We start from the raw sequence: 18576 nt of genomic DNA, 5'->3' as shown, positions 1-18576 counted from the left end.
TTCTTTTTTTTTTCGCGGTTGCGAACCTGCGATCTCGTAAGTTCGGGCACGATCGCGCGCGGCATTCCGTGCCAGTTTTCGGCCATGGAGCCCAGCGAGGTGACATCGGAACGCAATCCTTTGTTGCCGAACGAGCCTTGTGTCGCCTTGATGACCACACCACCAAGGAGCCTCGGCAAGAACAAGAGAGGCCACATCCTGAACAGCGATTCACGCAACATGATCTTCCACCGCTACACGTTTTGGCGTAACAGGCAGCCTGAACGCAGCGTGCAGGACACGAGCAAGTTTGTCGCCGACATGCTCGGTGTTAGCGAAAGGACTGTGTTCAGGGTGAGGGAGGAAGTTAAAGCTTTGCATTTTTCGGGTGGCAAACTGACGACGCCCTCGCGAAAGCGCCCACGCAATGCGGAGAAGAGAAGACGCAGTGCGAAGTTTGACAGCTTCACGTTGTGCGCGCTGAGGTCATGTGTGCACGATTTCTTTCGCCGCAACGAGATACCGACGGTCGAGAAAATAACTACAGAGTTCTCGGAGCGTATGGAACTCCCATCACTAAGGCGGTGTACTGTGCGTCGCCTGCTTGCCGAGATCGGCTTCAAGCACGAAAAGAGAAGCCGCAACTCGCTGCTTATCGACCGGGATGACATCACCGATTGGCGGAATCGCTACCTCCGTGACATGGAGCGCTACCGGGCGGAAGGCCGAAAGATCTTCTACCTGGACGAGACATGGGTGACGGCGGGACACACTCGGTCGATCGTGTGGACAGACACCGTGGTGCAGAAGAGCAGACGCCTGTTCGCTCGAGCAAATGGCCTGACGACGGGTCTAAAACAACCTTCTGGGAAAGGTCAGCGCCTGATCGTGACGCACATCGGCAGCGAGGATGGTTTCGTCGACGGCTGCTTGGATGTATTCAGAGGCCAAAAGACAGGCGACTACCACGAAGAAATGGATGGCAATCGCTTTGAGGGCTGGTTCAAGGACGTTCTGCAGAAGTTGCCAGCTGGTAGCGTCATTGCTTTAGACAATGCACTGGTGGTGGGTTCGCAACAACCAACCATCCATTCCGTGACCTCCCAAATAAATAAGCAGTTCCATTTATGGCATATTCCTTATAATAGAAGCTCAATTCTGATAAGCAACGTCCTGCACACATTGTGCTCGATTTAAGAAGTGGCATAGAAGCACATTTAAATGCTGGCATATCTGAATTGAAACACTATTGTTAACCCTGATTATCCTTGGCGGGCTCAAAAGCTCATTCGGGCAGCCACCGTCGAGTTTGACGCACCCCATAGTGAAATAGCAGAAGTCGGAGCACGCTTTATGACTCCGTTAGCAGTCTGCACTGGAAATCACAGTCATGTCATCGCGAGTGGTGGTGAAATAGCAGCAGACAACACGAAACTGACAGCCACTGTCAGCAGCTTGAATGCCAAAGCACATTCATGTGGTTGCATTGTTTACTTTGTTATCTGGCTCACACAAGTAATGCAAATAAGAGAACAAATATAAGACATCATTAGCTTAGTGAGGCCCAAAATTCTCATTCAGGCAGCCACTGTCGAGTTTGACGCGCCCCATAGTGAAATAGCAGAAGTCGGAGCACGCTTTATGACTCCATTAGCAGTCTGCACTGGAAATCGCAGTCATGTCATAGCGAGTGGTGGTGAAATAGCAGCAGACAACACGAAACTGACAGCCACAGCCAGCAGCTTGAATGCCAAAGCACATTCATGTGGTTGCATTGTTTATTTTGTTATCTGGCTCACACAAGTAATGCAATTAAGAGAACAAATATTAGATATCATTAGCTTAGTGAGGCCCAAAATGCTCATTCAGGCAGCCACTGTCGAGTTTGACGCGCCCCATAGTGAAATAGCAGAAGTCGGAGCACGCTTTATGACTCCGTTAGCAGTCTGCACTGAAAATTGAAGTGTTGTCATAGCCAATTTTCAATTTATTAATCTGACTCGAGCAAGTAATGCGAATGCAAGCACAATTATTAATGTGATTAACTTTGCTAGCATTTTTTGTCATATTTACATACCGGAAAAATGCTCAGTAAAGTTGAACGTGTTTTAGTGAGTCACTTTGTTCATTACAAGCCGTACACAAAGTGACGGACAGATTCAGACAGTGATATTGGGGAAGTAATAAAGGTGAAAGTTGCAAAAGCTCTCACAGCACTGCTTTGCTGGACTCCATTCACTAGAAAACTGCATTTGTAATGATGAAAGCGTCAAGACAGGAAATTATACCCCACTACACAATGTCATATATGTGTACGACCACCTGTGACGGGCAGCAAAACCATCTATTAAGACTGAATGCAACAACATAGCAAGGTGCTGTTTCACAATATGGCACCTTTTCATGTGCACTTCTGGCAAGCTACCGCATGCACTGATGCATAAACACATTAACAGGGGTAAGAGACGAAGTAACTGTGCAAGCCACGTGATGCTTTTAACATTTTGTATCTGTCAATGTTTCTGTTGTCACAGCTGATAGAACTTTCTTTGGTGCAAGTTGGTTAATCACGTTGCGGCAACAGCACAAGAAGCAAGGTCAGAATAGTAGGAGAAAACAAAGCAAGGTGACAGACTGAGGAGGCAAGGTAGACAAGAGAGAATGGCTTTAATGACATCGAAGAGGCCAGCCCTGCTATTCACAGGACTTGGTGCTTTGAATGAGACGAGTTAATGGAATTGTAAAGAAAGTCGTGGCTGCAGCATGCTTACAAGAACAAATGCAAAAATAAAAGGATAAAAATAGGAATAAATACATACACGCACGGAAGAACTCACATATTCACACACATGAACACAAACACGAAAACTAAGATCTAAAATACAAAAAAAGGGCAAAATAACAAATATACACAAACACACAAGAAAACACACACACACATTTAACGCAGACGCGAGTAGAACTATTAGGAGTCAGTTCACAAGCAGCTGTGCCTACTCGGTCGTACTTTTTTTTAATGCACACATTGGCTCTGTTGCCTTCACTGTCATAGGAATTTTTCAGTAGCGACATATCACGACAAAGCGCAAAGCTGTGTTGTGGGAAAGCAAGTCGAGCGCTGACAGCACAGCTTATACGCGATTGTATCACAGCAGGCTTTCTACAGCTGGCGCATGCAGTGAGCGAAGAGTTCTAAGCCACACAGCGACGCGAATACATGCCAAGCACCCTGCACCAGTGTGTACACGGCACCAGTGTATCAGTCATAATTTCATATTAGCATTCAGGCTGACATTAAGGAAACAAACACTGCTTCCAAACGCCTGACCGTTAACAATCCAATGACATTCGCTCAAGCAGCGCGTGTTAGTCACTGATTGTTAGCATTGGTGGAAAGCAATCAATCGACGGTGCTACACAACACTCGAACGACGCTGCTAGACGCTCGGCTATCTTATCACACTGCTGCCAACGATCAGTCGTTTTCACGCTGAGCTGGCAGCAACGAATCTTTGCGTTGGAGGTTGCTTTCACAAATCTTTTCTGTTGAGAAACTCGCAGGTTGGTTTCAGCTGCGCACGCTTTTCTCATTTATCCTGATAATGGTTTTGCTCCATCACTTCACCACGTCCGACGAGAAACGCAGGGGCACAGTACACAAACACACCCGCCGCTCACAGTAGGTACCAGACTTTGGCGAACTCTCCTCGTCGTAACTTCACTTAGGAGCAAAAGAAAATACCACGGAACAAACACGTGCGATGTTTGTTTGCAGCGGTATGTCGCCGCGGGATCCTGCTTCGACACGAAGCGCAGTGTCACCGATGTTCGCTGCAATCTTTCTTCGCCGGCTCACGGCTCAGAACAAACGCACGCGGCACAAATTGTGCATCGTAAGCTCACAATAATATTTCCGGCATGACAGACCACCACAAACAATTCGAATTCACTCTGACGAAGGGAGACGCACAGAGCTGACGCGACTCGGCCCAGTTCGAAGCGAGGGCGGCAATGTTAGGCATGTTCTCTGTCGGCGGGGACACCGGCCGTCCGACTCATGACGTCACCTGAAGTGCGCGCCTATTGGTGCCAGCTCGTGTGCATCCGCCTTTGAGGGGCAAATGCCGCTGTCTTCTAAAGTTGTATCCGACTATAATTGAATTCAAGTTAGCTCAGCAGTTGCCCAAGGACAGCTTCTGAATTTACAACACATGTTTGAATGGAAAGGGTAATTGCTAACGTTTCATCTTCAGGGACACATCCTGCGTGACGTGCTCTGTGTCAAAGTCCCAAGTTTTTGCAGTCTAGCAACGACTGCAAATCTTGTGCCATTCCACAGTGTTGCTCTGAAAAGGGTTACCCAATTCCTCCTGGGGCATTAGGACAATAAAAGAGAGCAACACTCAACTAGTGTAGATGGGTGAAGTCTTCATTTGCATTTATTTGGCAGGGTGACATCACAGATTTCAAGCTCTTTTTTTTAGTGTTCGGGGCATCTTGCACAGAAAATGTTTTCAAAACTCACTAGGTTCATTCCTTGGTTCGATTTAGAATGCTGTATAAATCCTTGCTTATTAACAAACAACTATTTAAGCCTGAGTGAATGTTGTTAGATTAATCAGACAAATAATTAAGCCCAAGTAGATGGGAAACATTACAAGAAACTAGTGTGGGAACGTCAAGGCGACATTGCTTTAAGTCGTTCCCTTTTGGCTTGCAAAACCTCCGCTCAGAGTAACATGGCATTTATCCAACTCGGCTTTATAATCTTCTTAATGTTCACATTTAGTGTTTATATGAGGCATTTAAGGGGGGATGTGGCTTTCGAAATCAACTTCCTTGTTTCTACGGGGATTTTGATGAAAACTGGCACAGATATTTACAATGTCTCCTTGATGCTTCCATAAAATTTTCAAAGTGATACCTTGAGAACATTTTATTCAGCAGAATCTTTCCCCTTTGGAAGGTTGTGACATTCTTGCATTTTTTTTGCAACACAAATTTTAACAGCGGAGCTGTTTAAGCCAGGCGTAATGTGTCTGCTGAATCCAAAAATGTAGGCTGGTACTGGCGGCAGTGCAGCAAGGGTCCAAGTGCAATGGCACATACCCCTGTGAAGTGGCGAAGCTGAGCCTGGCTAAGTCTAGGTAAAAGCCGTAAACATGGTTGGGACTACTTCAGCTTAGTCAGTCATTGATATGCAATCACTAGCTAATTGATAATTGATCAATAACCAATAAATTCCGGAAAATGCTGGGGATGACAATCAATAGCTAATCAATAATCGATCAATAATCAATAAATTCCAGGAAATGCTGGAGATGACTTGGTAGTGCTTAGCCTATAGCCCAAATAGGTGGCCAATACCTTGCGATAGCCATTAGATAGCCAATCAATAGTTAATCGATAATTGATCAATAATCAATAAATTCCGGGAAATGCTGCGAATGACTTGGTACACTAGAACCCGGCTGATACATTCTTCACGGGACCGTAAAAACAAAACGTAAGAGCCGGGAAACGCAAGAGCCGGGAAACAGGAAAAATTGAGAATTGGGAGTAGTGTTGAACTCCACACAATATTATTTTAATTCTTACATCTGAAAAAAAGTCGTAGTTTCGCCCGACAGCTGAAGTATCGATTGCGATAGCAAATTAGTAGACAGCTATACAAAGTAGGAATACAGTGGAATCCCAATGATACGAATATCACGGGGTTGCGAAAAATATTCGTATTAGCCGAAATTCGTATCATCGAAACACAATTAAAACTACCTAAATTAAAGAGTAAGAGGTGAACTCACTGAGGCACACACACATAAAAAACATTTACAGTATAGACCACTTATAACGTAACCATTTATAGGGCAGAACTGGCTGCAACGGTGGGGGAGGAATCTAAACGCTGCTGCAGAAGCAAGTGAAGTGACCTTCGTGCGCCGAGAACACACAGCACGTACAAAGCTACGAGCCACCGCCGCACCTAGACTGTGTAGACTCTGCCCCCAATGCAGATCGCTTTCAAGATACGGCCCGCGCGACCCTGCGCCGCTGTGCAGTACGCAGTTGATGCCAAAGGACAACACTGCCTGCTATCCCTCCCCCCTCACTCCCTCACCGGTGCCTCGAGCGCAACGGTAGAAGGCGCGCTTCCGCCCTGCTCTTCTTTCTTTCGCGCGCGAGATTTAGACGCGTTTGTCGGCTCCCCTCGCACGCTTTCGCTCGCACATACAGCATACGGCGCGCGGCGACGATGTTATCGCCCTTGGACTTTATATGGAACATCTATGAGCCAAAACCAATTTTAGGGCCGCAATGCATCATAGACACCATCTTTAGATAGCAAATATGGATCTCAAAGGCCGTACTTTTGCTGGCGGAAACCGAAAATACGTCATAAGTGTCGCCCCCGGCACTTTGGGCGGCCAATGCCATCGTCAAGCAACCAAACCAAGCGACATGAAAAGTCAAAATGGCCGCTCGGGCCGGCGCGGGGTGGGAGTTCGCAACGTATGATGCGGGAACGGTTCCACAGTTGCGACGTAACAGCGGGGTTACCAATGTATTGGGTTCTATGGGAACTGTGCGGGGACTGGCCGAAAATGACGTAACATCCGGGAAAACGCAGTACCCGGGAACGTAACAGCGGGGCTCTACTGTAGTGCTTAGCCTAGCCCAAAAGCCAGGGCTAGCTAGGTGCCCATCAGCTCCACTGTCTCTTTTAGCATTGCGTCTCCAGTGCAAGCTACATTATTGGTACAATTGTGTATGGCTCATTGAATGTGAACCATGCTGGCCCGGGCAGCCACCGAAGAAACAGGCCAAGCACAGCCACTGAAGAAACAGGCCAAGCACGCCTAGTCTTGATGAACTCGCATGTTTTATTGCCTGAACGCCGACTACCGCGGCCACTTATCACTTGCCCGCTAGGCATGGCGCAGCAGAAACACAAAAAGGCAGCACTGCTTGGGGGCGCTGCATTCCGGCAACTTAAACATTGTATTAGTTATTTTTTTTTTGGATTGTCATTTTAAATGCAAATCATTTCTTGGCAAACATTTGCCACTTTGAGAGTACCTACCTACCCGCCCGCCCTACCTACATACGTACGTACGTACGTACGTCTTATGCTCTCATGGTCGCTTTGTTAACTTGGTGGGTGCCAAAATTGGCATAGTATGACAACAGTGTATGACGAACATAAATGATAGTGCATGACATGAATATCATGACGTGTGTCATGTAGGTCATGGAACAGCTGCCTAGGTCTTGGTGCTCTCATGGTCGTTTCGTTAACTTGGTAGGCACCAAAATTGTCATAGTATAACAACAGTGTATGACGAACATAAATGATAGGTCATGACATGAATATCATGATGTGTGTCATGTAGGTCATGAAACAGCCGCCAACGTCTTGGTGCTGTCATGGTCATTTCATTAACTTGGTAGGTACCAAAATTGGTATAGTACGACAAGAGTGTATGTTGAACATAAATGATAGCTCATGACATGAATGTTCATGACATGCGTGTCGTGTCTTGATGCTCTCTTGGTCGTTTCGTTAACTTGGTAGGCTCCCCGCACACTTCTTCGCATAACATTGATTCTCACAGGGCGTGGTATCTGCCGACTTTTTTATTTTACTTTTGCATCAAGCACACTTTTGGGGTGAAGGAATAGCCAGATCATAAATTAAAAAAAGTATATGAAAAGCGCGAAAGTCACGTCCTGCACTTTAGCCCAAACGAAATGACAAAAAGAAGCTAAGTCAGAACAGGCCAAATGGTAACAAAGAAATCGACTGCAAAAGCTGAGGGAAAAGGCAAAAAAAAAAAAAAAAAAAACTAGTAGTTTTGAGAAAACGGCTCTCAAAGTTGCACATTCTCTTCAGTTCTCTAAAAGGCACTGTATTTGTAGTTTTTGGTGTGTTTTGTGATGTGGGGCTTCTTGGACATGTGGCCTCTGGTCTGGTGTTCCTTCGTTCGCCCCTTTCTTTTTTGTATGGCATTCTTTACTGCAGCTCTACAAAAAGCATGGTGCCTGTGTTTCACACAAAGTGAGGTGCAGAACTCTGTGTGGATATGAATATAGTTTTAGTATTTTACCTGCAGTCTGCCTCATTGATAGCAGTCTCCAGTGCAATCAGTGAAGCATTTTTTCTTTTGCTAGAATTGACCATGTTACTGAATGAAGGCTCTCAGCAGCCTGCCGAGTTGTCTTCGCTTGACAATGCGTGGAGCTTAGGATCAGAGAGCAATGCAGCTGCTAGGTACTTTCCAGCTTGAACTCTTGTATGATGCCACACTTCTGCAGCCAGGTGTCTGTGCCAGCCCAAGGGGCCTAGTTGACAGAGCTCGTCATGAGGTTCTCTTTATAATAGGCCTTCGAGCCATCCTACAATAAATACATCTTTATCATCATCATCATGAATGGGTGGGGGGGGTATGATAGGTATTATGACAATATGATAAAAATTCACCGACGATGACGATACTCCCTAATGCGAATTTTGAGCGCAGTTATTTAGGTGTCTTGAATTTGCGATATATTGTGGCAAATAATTTGATTCTGAACGACAGGGTCCTCTCAGCGGCGGCGCTGAGCCTAGCTTAGTTGCGCAGTCCGAGGTGCCGATGCAGGAAATGCCTAGCCGGGCTTTCTAGAAGGCGACGCACGAAGTGCTTAGTTGCGCAGTCCGAGGCGCCGATGCAGGAAATGCCTAGCCATGCGTCCTAGAAGCCGACACTCGATGTGCTTAATTGTGCAGTCCGAGGTACCGATGCAGGAAATGCTTAGCCGTGGGTCCGAGGAGTCGACGCTCAATGTGCTTAGTTGCGCATTCCAAGGTGCCGATGCAGAAAATCCCTAGCCGTGCGTCCGAGAAGCCGACGTCTCCACTTTTCAAAAAGATAGTCATGATCAGGTCCGGAAACGTACTTGCAAGTTATTGCCCTGACCCAACTTTCGAGCCTATTTACACAAAATGTCTTCAAAAAGCTTTTTCTCCAGTCCGCCTAAGAATATCCTGCCTTTTCTGTCACTTGGATCTCATACCAAGTCCTCGCGATGCCTCCGAGGTACAACCGCATGTTCATAACCTTGTCAACGTCATCCTGCCAACAATTACGGTCACATTCATATTCATAGAAATCAAGCCAGGCCTGAGCACACTCTGGCAATGACCCGTCGAAGATATCCGGTTTTATAAATTCGGTTGGTGCCCTTAGAGACCATTGGAGGACCGTTTGCATTATGACTTCCAACAGCTGTTGCTGTTGGCTGTTTTTTTCTTGCAAATGAATCAAATCTTGCAAAATATCTTTTGTTCTGGAAACATCTTTGTCTTTTTCGTAGGAAACTCCTGCTGCCTTCGTGAGCCCATTTCCCTGTGCTTTCGCGTCGCGATACTCCTTATTGATATGTGCGATGGCCACTTCATGTTCGTGGTCGCTACTATTTATCTTGAGAGTACTCATCAGGTCACCTACAGTAGGTCACCGAAAACATATATGTCTTCGGGACCGTCATGGTGGCTTCTGTATCAGTCGTGTGCACTAATCTAGCCCTGGAGGCCATCGAGGATGCCGCGTTGTCGTCATTCTCCCCTGCTCCAAAATTCTTCGTCCGTTACATTGACGATTGTTTTTGTGTTGTTCGCCGCAGTGATGTCCAAAAGTTCCTGGCCCACCGCAACTCATTCAAGCCCAGTATCCAGTTTACGGCGAAATATGAAGAGAGCAGCCGCATAGCTTTCCTTGATGTTCTCGTGGAACGCATAGATAAAGGTTTCGCCACAATGGTATATCGAAAGCCCACGCACACGGGAAAATATCTTGATTTCCTTTCCGTATACCCAAAGGGCCATAAGCGCTTGGTCATGTCATCCCTGTTCGATCGCGCTTTCCGTCTCTGTTCGAACCCTACAAGACGCAGAGCAGAACTGGACACGGAGGGATCTGTCGAATAACGGGTACCCGCCTCAAATGCTCAGAGAGCAGGAACGTCGTGCCTCAGCGTCCAACCGCCAAGCGGTTACAAAGAAGTGTAAACGCGCAGCCATTCCATATGCGCGCGGGGTAAGCGAGGCTTTGGCAAGAGCTTTCAATGAGTCTGACGTTTCGGTTGCGCATGTCCCGTCAAGCAAGTTACGTGGTCAAATGTTGCGCGTAAAAGACCCCTTGGAACGATCGAGATACCTTGGTGTTGTGTATAAAATACCATGCAGAGATTGTGACGCAACCTATGTCGGCAAGACCGGTAACTTCAAAAAACGCATAAAACAGCATCAGTACGATGTCGTCAAGGGCAACTCATCTTCAAATGCCTTATTAGAACACCATGAGAAAACAGGTCACTGCATAGACTGGGAATCGGCATCCATAAACGCCACAGAGAAGAAACTGCCTGCAAGACTAATGCTTGAATCGCTGCACATTCAGACGACGCAACTTGCGATAAACAGGACACGGGGGGTGGGAATCTGCCAGAACACACGCGCACTACGCCATCTATCCCATATTTAAACAAGAGCCACTGCGTTTGCTTTCATTGTGATCAAGGGTGCCGTACAGGACTCGAAAAGCCGTTTTATTTTCCAGTACATGATTCCCATTGGCAAATGTTCGTTTTATTTCACTGTGCTCGGGCATGATAGTTCCATGATAAGCCGCAAGTCGAATCAGTAATTTTGCTTGAGATAACCGTCTCATACCTATATGTGTTCAATACCGAAAGTTTTATTGTGATCCCAATTATACAGATGCTGTCATGCTGTCCCTCTTTTAACGATGCGTGTGAAGCTCGCATGCTGAGGGTCGCAGAGCGATAGAGGTTCTTCAGAGACGTGGAGTGCAATTGGCTGCAAAAATGATGAAACAAAGTCTATGCACTGCCAATGCTCAATTGCCTTGGTGGTGGGGTCAGGACAGCATCCTGCCTTTCGCTACTGGCGTGCACACGCGCTCTAAAAGCACGCTAGCGTTCCTGCTGAACAGCTTTGTGTGTGCTCTGGTTTGAACGGTAAACGTCAAGCTAACATTTATCTAATATTTCATCGGCCGCTGACCTGTGCCGACGGTTTCCCGTCGCTCTTGTGCACCATTAAAGTGCTATGCCTTCAACACCACTGGCAGTGGTGCCAACAGCAGTTGCCCTGCGTGGTGCCAACATGTTGCACCCACGTATTGTTAGAACACGGTCTGAATAGTTCAGTTACAATGCTAAACCTTGCTATCGGTGCCTTGCCATTTGGGCGAAACTGACAAACTTTTTCTCAATTTATATGTCTATTGGTGGGATGAGACCCAAAATTCAGTTTGAATTATCCATTAGATTTAATTGTAGGAGTTGCAATTATCAGGCTTTCTCTGTATCTGCTAAGCACTGTGAAGCGGAACACAGTTTCTTCTTGTGGTCTTCGTGAGCCTTCTTTGGTGTCTGATAACTGTTCTGTGCCAACTGTGAGGCAGTTTTTCAAAACACTGCAGGGGTTAATGTAAAGAGGGAGGACTAGTGTAAAAATTGTGTTCGTCTCCAAATTGGGAGATTTCTGCTCTAATTAAGCTGCCCCAAATTTTAAGTTTGTAGATCTTAATATATGCTTTTTTTTTTTACTCAGTTAACCTGCTCCAAGCTCAAAATATTCTGTTCTAAAACAAAGATTTTTTTGCTCCAAAATGGGTCCGAAAGCTATTCCAGCAGTCGCACCACTGACGTGGAAAAGAAAAAAAAAGCTAGAGTTTGCATTAATTTCACATGCTCTCTCTTTTGCAGATGAAAGTGTATTTTGGACACATCCCTCCCCCCTCGTTATCAGCAGTTTGCTCGTGTTCTCTAATCTGAATAAGAATCAAATTTTATTGTCATCACATGTCACTACAGGTTAAATACAGAAGGAGGTCCCAAAACCATAGACTGAATTGGGACCTCCTGAATGCTGGCAGTTGCTCAAAAAAAAAGATATGATGAATTGTTGCATCGTGATGCTATCATTTGAGTTGAGGTAGCACAAGAAAGTCTGGACTATGGCTGCTAGGTAAAAATGAGAGATCCACCTTCCATGCTAGGCCAGATATCTTGGATTTTGGAATGGTTATGAACACGTCAAACCAGCCACATGGGATGAGTAAAAACAGTGCTTTGGCATGTCACCTTGCAGAGTTTAACATATGCACCATGCTCAAGCACCCACCACTGACATCTTGCTGCACCCAGTGGCCATCACCTGGATGTGGTAGGGATTGGTGATACCGGGTAGTGATTAGTCATTTTCAAGAGTCATTTTGCCTATATACTGACAATGTTTTGATGCATCAGTGTTGTGCTTTGTTCATATAGTAGCCAATTAGCCTCAAAACAGTGAAAGCAGCTGTTTACTGTTGATCTTTTCCACAATGCAGGTCCAAGACCCAGACAAATCGAGGCAAGTGGGCCCTCGCCTCGTGCTGCTGTGCCTGCAGTCATTTTCTTCTGGCCCGAGCTGTCGAAATAGTGAACTTCCCTAGTGCTCATTTGTCCTGCATGAAAATTGTGCGGTCACTGTGGATGAACACTGATGTCAAGTCGGATTATCCTTGGGCAGTGATAGCAGGGCCTTAAAATTAAAATGTAACAGGCACTTTGGGATTTTGTTGGAGCTGGTCGTGTTGATTTGTCTAAGCACCAATGGAACAGAATGCTAAAATGTATGAGAAAGCTTTACCCTGGTGTACCTATACCCATTGTAAACACGGGGAATGCGGGAGATGGGAATTCAAGACGATGAGCGGCATGAGAACAAGGCGAGAGCCAACGTTTCGACAAGTGTCTTCTTCAAGGCGACATATGCTCTCCTCTATCGGCACAGTAGGTAGGGTTCTTCTAAAGGGGAGAGAAGGCGGGTGGGTGAGGTAATGAGCGAGAGTGTTAAAAAATTAAAAATTAAATTATGGGGTTTTACGTGCCAAAACCAGTTCTGATTATGAGGCACGCCGTAGTGGGGGACTCCGGAAATTTGGACCACCTGGGGTTCTTTAACGTGCACCTAAATCTAAGTACACGGGTGTTTTCGCATTTCGCCCCCATCGAAATGCGGCCGCCGTGGCCGGGATTCGATCCCGCGACCTCGTGCTCAGCAGCCCAACACCATAGCCACTGAGCAACCACGGCGGGTAGCGAGAGTGTTAGCGGCGAGGGTGTAATTGCTACTCTTAACACAAGCTGCATGGTTCAAATAACTGACCTGCAAGAGCATCGTGCGTGAGTATGCCATTCTCGGTGCGATGTCGTGCCCAAACTGGAAGGCGGGAGGCGGTGCTTTATATCTGCCGACGGTATCTTCAATCGCTTTGGAAGTGGATCCGTGTTGCCAGATGGGCCAGACGCTTTCGTCCTGAAGCGGCATCCGGTACGCTGGAACAAACCTTGGCGTAGACTGGTTGACAGGTGGATTCCACTCGAGGAAGGCAGACAGGACAGCGCCGGTGATGGTAGCCTGCAAGAGCATCGTGCGTGAGTACGCCATTCTCGGTGCGATGTCGTGCCCCTGATGATGACCTAAAATGATGATGATGACCTCAAAAACTGTGGTGCATGCTCTTTTTGTTTTTTGCCTTCAACGAGACGACTCGTCCAATGAAGGAGCGCTTTTAATGCATTGTAATAGAACACTACATTGTGCAGTGTAGCCTCCCATCATGGTTGATTCCATTGTGTGTTTTTAAACCGAATATAATAATAATAATAATAATAATAATAATAATAATAATAATAATAATAATAATAATAATTATAATAATAATGCACTGTAAAATAAGGAGCAGTGGGGCTGTGGCTATAAGAGGAGGAACCACGACAAACCTTGTTTTCGGTGCTCGATCGACTGTGTTACCTCTTGCTGCTCTATCGTGCTAGTCGCGAATGCTTACTTTCAATGTGCTTCGCGACATTTGGTGGAAGATGCTGGGCCTTTTGCAAAACTGGAACTCCGAAGCCGGACAATCCCTGTCACATCTCCCATGCCTGAGGAGAATAGTCCTCCGATCCACCCCAGGCACCACCTCCGGTCGTCTGTCCTGGCGCGCCATGCCAACGGGATCCTCCCATATTCAATGGCACTGATGATCATGACGTAGAGGACTGGCTGTCACTGTACAACCGAGTGAGTGCCCACAACAAATGGACTGAAGCTGACAAGCTTGGTTACGTCCCTTTCTACCTTTCCGGGGTCGCCCATCTTTGGTTCCGGAACCATGAGGCTGACTTTACCACCTGGACAGTTTTCCGAACGACACTTCAAGAGGTCTTCGGTCGCCCTGCAGTGCGCAAACTTCGGGCTGAACAACAGCTTCACTGTCGTGCCCAACGAAAGGGTGAAAGCTTTACCAGCTACATTGAAGATGTAGTTGACATTTGCCAGCGTATCAACCCAGATATGACCGAAGATGACAAGATCGAGAACATCTTGAAAGGCATAGAAGATGACTCCTTCCAAATGCTCTTGGCAAAGAATCCTCAGACGGTCAACGACCTCCTAACGATTTGCCAGAGCTATGAAGAGCTACGCAAACAACGGCTTTCTACCCGCCGAGCTCTCGCTCCGGATGTTGCGCTTTCAGCTCTGAGTGACAGTGTCAACACTCCTCCTTGCAGTTCAGCCATCTTTGACCAAATCAAGCAATTTGTACGAGAAGTGGCACGCCAACTCTCTCTTCTGCCAGCCAGTCAAGCATCAGAGTCGCCCTTGTCTCCCGATCTCCGTCAGGTGATACAAGAACAAGTCGCTAATGCCGTACCACTTGCTCATCAACCGCCTCCTCCGCCTGTTCCACTTACGTACGCTGCCGTTGTCATGAATCCAAGGCCCCCGTCTGCAGCTATTCAATCCAGACCTACCAGCGCCTTTCCCTCACCTCTGCATTTAGCTGCAACCTATGCCCCTACAAGCAGCTGCTGGCGGCCACAGCAGCCCGTGCGCCCACCTCACCAATATCTCCATCAGTCTCAGCCCGTTGTTCTCAATCCATGGCACACCCATGACAACCGCCCTATCTGTTATTCGTGTGGTCTGCCTGGGCATGTAGCACGGTTTTGCTGCTGGCGCGGATGGTATCCTTCGGATTCTCCGAGGGCACAAAGCAGCGGTTTCGACTCTCCGTTCCGTTCCGCTCCTGCCACTCAGCACAAGCCTTGCCTCCTGCTTCCCGAACCTTCAATTCCTGTTGGTCTCCGTCGCCCCGTCGGCGTTCTCTATCACCGCTTGTACGTCGCCCTGAAGCTGTCCGAGAGGAAAACTAAAGAACGCAGTTCAGGAGGCAAGAACTGCGATCTCAACGAACTCCTCAAGACCTCATTTATTTCCTGCGAACATCCTTGAAGTTTATGCAGAAGACATTGCCGTTCATGCGCTTGTAGACACGGGAGCAGCAATATCAGTGATTTCGGACCAGCTTCGTCTTCAAGTTCGAAAAGTCGCGACGCCATATTCTGCCATTTCATTACGTACAGCAAGCGCTGCGCCGATTGAACCCTTAGGGAAGTGTACCGTGCGTGTTGTTATAAGTGGCACTTTATACCGTATTGAGTTCGTTATTCTGCCTCGCTGCTCCCATGCCATGATTTTAGGATGGGACTTTCTGTTATCTCATCATGTCGTTATTGATTGTGCCCATGCGAAGCTCGCTCTGTCGTCATTCGGCTACAATGTTTTTGAATATACTGTCGACGCTTCCAGTCGTGTGTTCGTAACCGCCGACACCGAGATTCCTCCATACTCTGCTGCACTTGTCACCATTTCCTGCGTCGGGTTTTCTCACTCCACAGTTCTTTTCACGCCGTCTAAGCTTGTTGCTAGCCGTCATCCCTTCTTGCTTCCTTTTGCCCTTCTTGCCATTCGACAAGGTTCCAGCGCGCTTTATGTCTCGAACCTGTTTCCTTGCCCTGCTAACCTGCGCCACGATGAGTGTCTTGGTTATGCTGACGAAATTGAACCGAGCTTCCTTTATGATGTGCCTGACGACCCGGCTTTGCCTCAGGTTGACGTTATGGCCTTTGAAGTTTCTCCTTTGACGCCGCCGTGTGACCCAACGTATTCCAGGTGTATTGATCCCAGCCTCACTCCCGGTCAGCACGCCCAGATCGTCAATCTCCTTGACCGCTTTCGCACGTCATTCGACCTACACCAATCTCCTTTAAGCCGTACTTCCACTGTTGTCCATCACATCGACATCGGCTACCATGCGCCCTTACGCCACAGACCGTATGGTGTATCCGCCACTGAGCGTAGCGTCATCGCTGAGCACGTTGGAGACATGCTCCAACGCGGTGTCATACAACCTTCACACGATCCCTGGGCTTCTCCTGTAGTGCTGGTCGAAAAGAAAGATGGCACAATTCGCTTTTGCATGGACTACCGGCGCCTCAATAAGATCACCCGCAAGGACGTTTATCCACTACCCCGTATTGACGACGCGCTAGACTGCCTCCAAAGCGCTGAATTCTTCTCATCTTTAGACTTACAATCCGGCTACTGGCAAGTGCCAGTGGCTGAGTCAGACTATTCAAAAACGGCCTTCATCACACCTGACGGTTTATTTGAATTCACCGTGATGCCATTTGGCCTGTGTAACGCGCCTGCCACATTTGAAAGAATGATGGCAACATCTTGCGCGGCCTCAAATGGCAGATATGCCTGTGTTATCTGGATGACATCGTTATCTTTTCACCGGACTTTCCTTTCCACTTACTTCGACTTGAACGCATCCTCAAATGCATCGCCGATGCTGGCCTCCAGCTTAACTTGAAGAAGTGTCGCTTCGCCGCTTTGCAGCTAGTCATCCTCGGTCATGTCGTGTCGAAAGAAGGTGTGCTCCCTGATCCGGCGAAACTACAAGCTGTTGCCCAGTTTCCACGACCACAGACCTTGAAAGAACTGCGCAGCTTCATTGGGTTAGCGTCATACTTCCGCAGTTTCATCCACAATTTCGCCAGCATCATAGCACCTTTAATGCAGCTTCTTCGTGGTGGCCACAACCTTTCGACCTGGTTGGTCACTGGATTGCGATGCTGCATTCACAAAGCTGCGTCGTCTCTTGATGTCTCCACCAATCCTGCGCCATTTCGACCTAAGCGCTCCAACTGAAATCCACACGGATGCCAGTGGTGTCGGCCTTGGTGCCGTTCTCGCTCAGAGAAAGGCTGGCTTCGATGAGTACGTCGTCGCCTTCGCCAGTCGTGCACTCACTAAACCTGAATCGAACTATTCTGTAACAGAAAAAGAATGCCTCGCTATAATTTGGGCTATAACCAAATTCCGTCTGTATCTCCATGGCCGCCCATTTGACGTGATAACTGATCATCATTCGCTGTGCTGGCTGTCGTCCTTAAAAGAACCATCCGGTCATCTGGCTCGATGGGTGCTTCGACTGCAGGAATATGGCATTTGAGTGCTGTAGCGTTCTGGCCGAAAACACTCGGATGCGGATGCCTTGTCTCCTTTGCCACTAACAGACGAGGTTAGCTCCCCGAAGGCCTCATTGTCCGAGTCTTCCCTTGCGGCCACGGACATTCTTCTGGAGCAGCAGAAAGACCCATGGATTGTGTCCATGCTAAGTTTCTTGTCCACCCCATCGCCACCCCCTACCAATCGCGCATTACGTCGCCAAGCACACCACTTCTCCATTTGCGATGGGCTCTTGTACCGTCGTGACTACCTCCCGGACGGCCGCAAATGGTTGCTTGTCATCCCTCGGCATCTACGTTCGGATATTTGTGCAGCGTTTCACGACGACCCCCAGTGCACGCATGCAGGTGTACTGAAGACATACGCGCGTCTTTGCGTTCGTTACTACTGGCAGGGGATGTATTGATTCATCCGTCATTATGTCCACTCCTGTCTCGTTTGCCAACGCTGCAAAGATCCTCCTCGTCGTTCAACCGCTCCATTGCAGCCTTTGCCTTGCCCAGCGCTTCTACGCGTGACGTCGCCTGGCTTCTCCTGCGCCTCATCATCCTTCGCCACGGTGCTCCCAGGGAATTACTCAGTGACAGAGGCCGCGTCTTCCTCTCCGACGTCATCGAGGCTCTGCCCCAAGAAGGCCACATCATTCATTGCACCACTACTGCATACCATCCGCAGAATAATGGCATGACCGAGCGCTTTAATTGCACTCTTGGTGACATGCTGGCCATGTACGTTGCATCCGACCAAAGCAAATGGGACCATGTTCTACCATTTCTGACCTACGCTTACAATACTGCTACGCAGACTACCACGGGATTTTCGCCCTTCTTTCTACTGTACGAACGCGAACCTTTATCCACAATGGATACTATCCTTCCGTACCGCCCTGACACCACGGAAACCACTACCTTGTCTGAAGCTGCTGCACATGCAAAAGGGTGTCGCAAGCTATCCCGTCTATTTACGTCAGAAGACCAGCAATGCCAGAAGCACTTTCGAGGAACTTCCCATGCTCCTGCATCCTATGCTCCTGGCTCGCTAGTGTGGCTTTGGGTTCCAGCCCTTACCCCTGGACTGTCACCGAAACTCGCGTCGAAGTACCAGGGCCCATACCGCGTGATCAACCAATCGTCTCCAGTCAACTATATCGTCGAACCCCT

The 18576-nt window shown here is 47.8% G+C and overlaps 1 protein-coding gene across 4 annotated transcripts in view; it reads left to right on the top strand.

The window, feature by feature from the left end:
* Nucleotides 1–18576, top strand: part of LOC119443155 (mediator of DNA damage checkpoint protein 1-like) — a 100612-nt gene that overhangs the window by 15119 nt on the left and 66917 nt on the right. The window contains exon 7 of one of the 4 annotated variants that reach the window (XM_037708318.2): nt 12378–12400. The exons of 2 other annotated variants lie outside the window; for them this stretch is intronic. In XM_037708318.2, the coding sequence (XP_037564246.1) occupies nt 12378–12400 (23 nt within the window). Of the gene's footprint in view, nt 1–12377; nt 12401–13427; nt 13468–18576 lie in introns of those variants that run through there. One more of the 4 variants, XM_049662612.1, reaches the window with a different exon arrangement.

This window comes from Dermacentor silvarum, chromosome 2 (assembly GCF_013339745.2).
Source record: "Dermacentor silvarum isolate Dsil-2018 chromosome 2, BIME_Dsil_1.4, whole genome shotgun sequence".
Classification (NCBI taxonomy): Eukaryota; Metazoa; Arthropoda; class Arachnida; order Ixodida; family Ixodidae; genus Dermacentor; species Dermacentor silvarum.
This window is presented reverse-complemented; position numbering and strand designations above follow the sequence as displayed.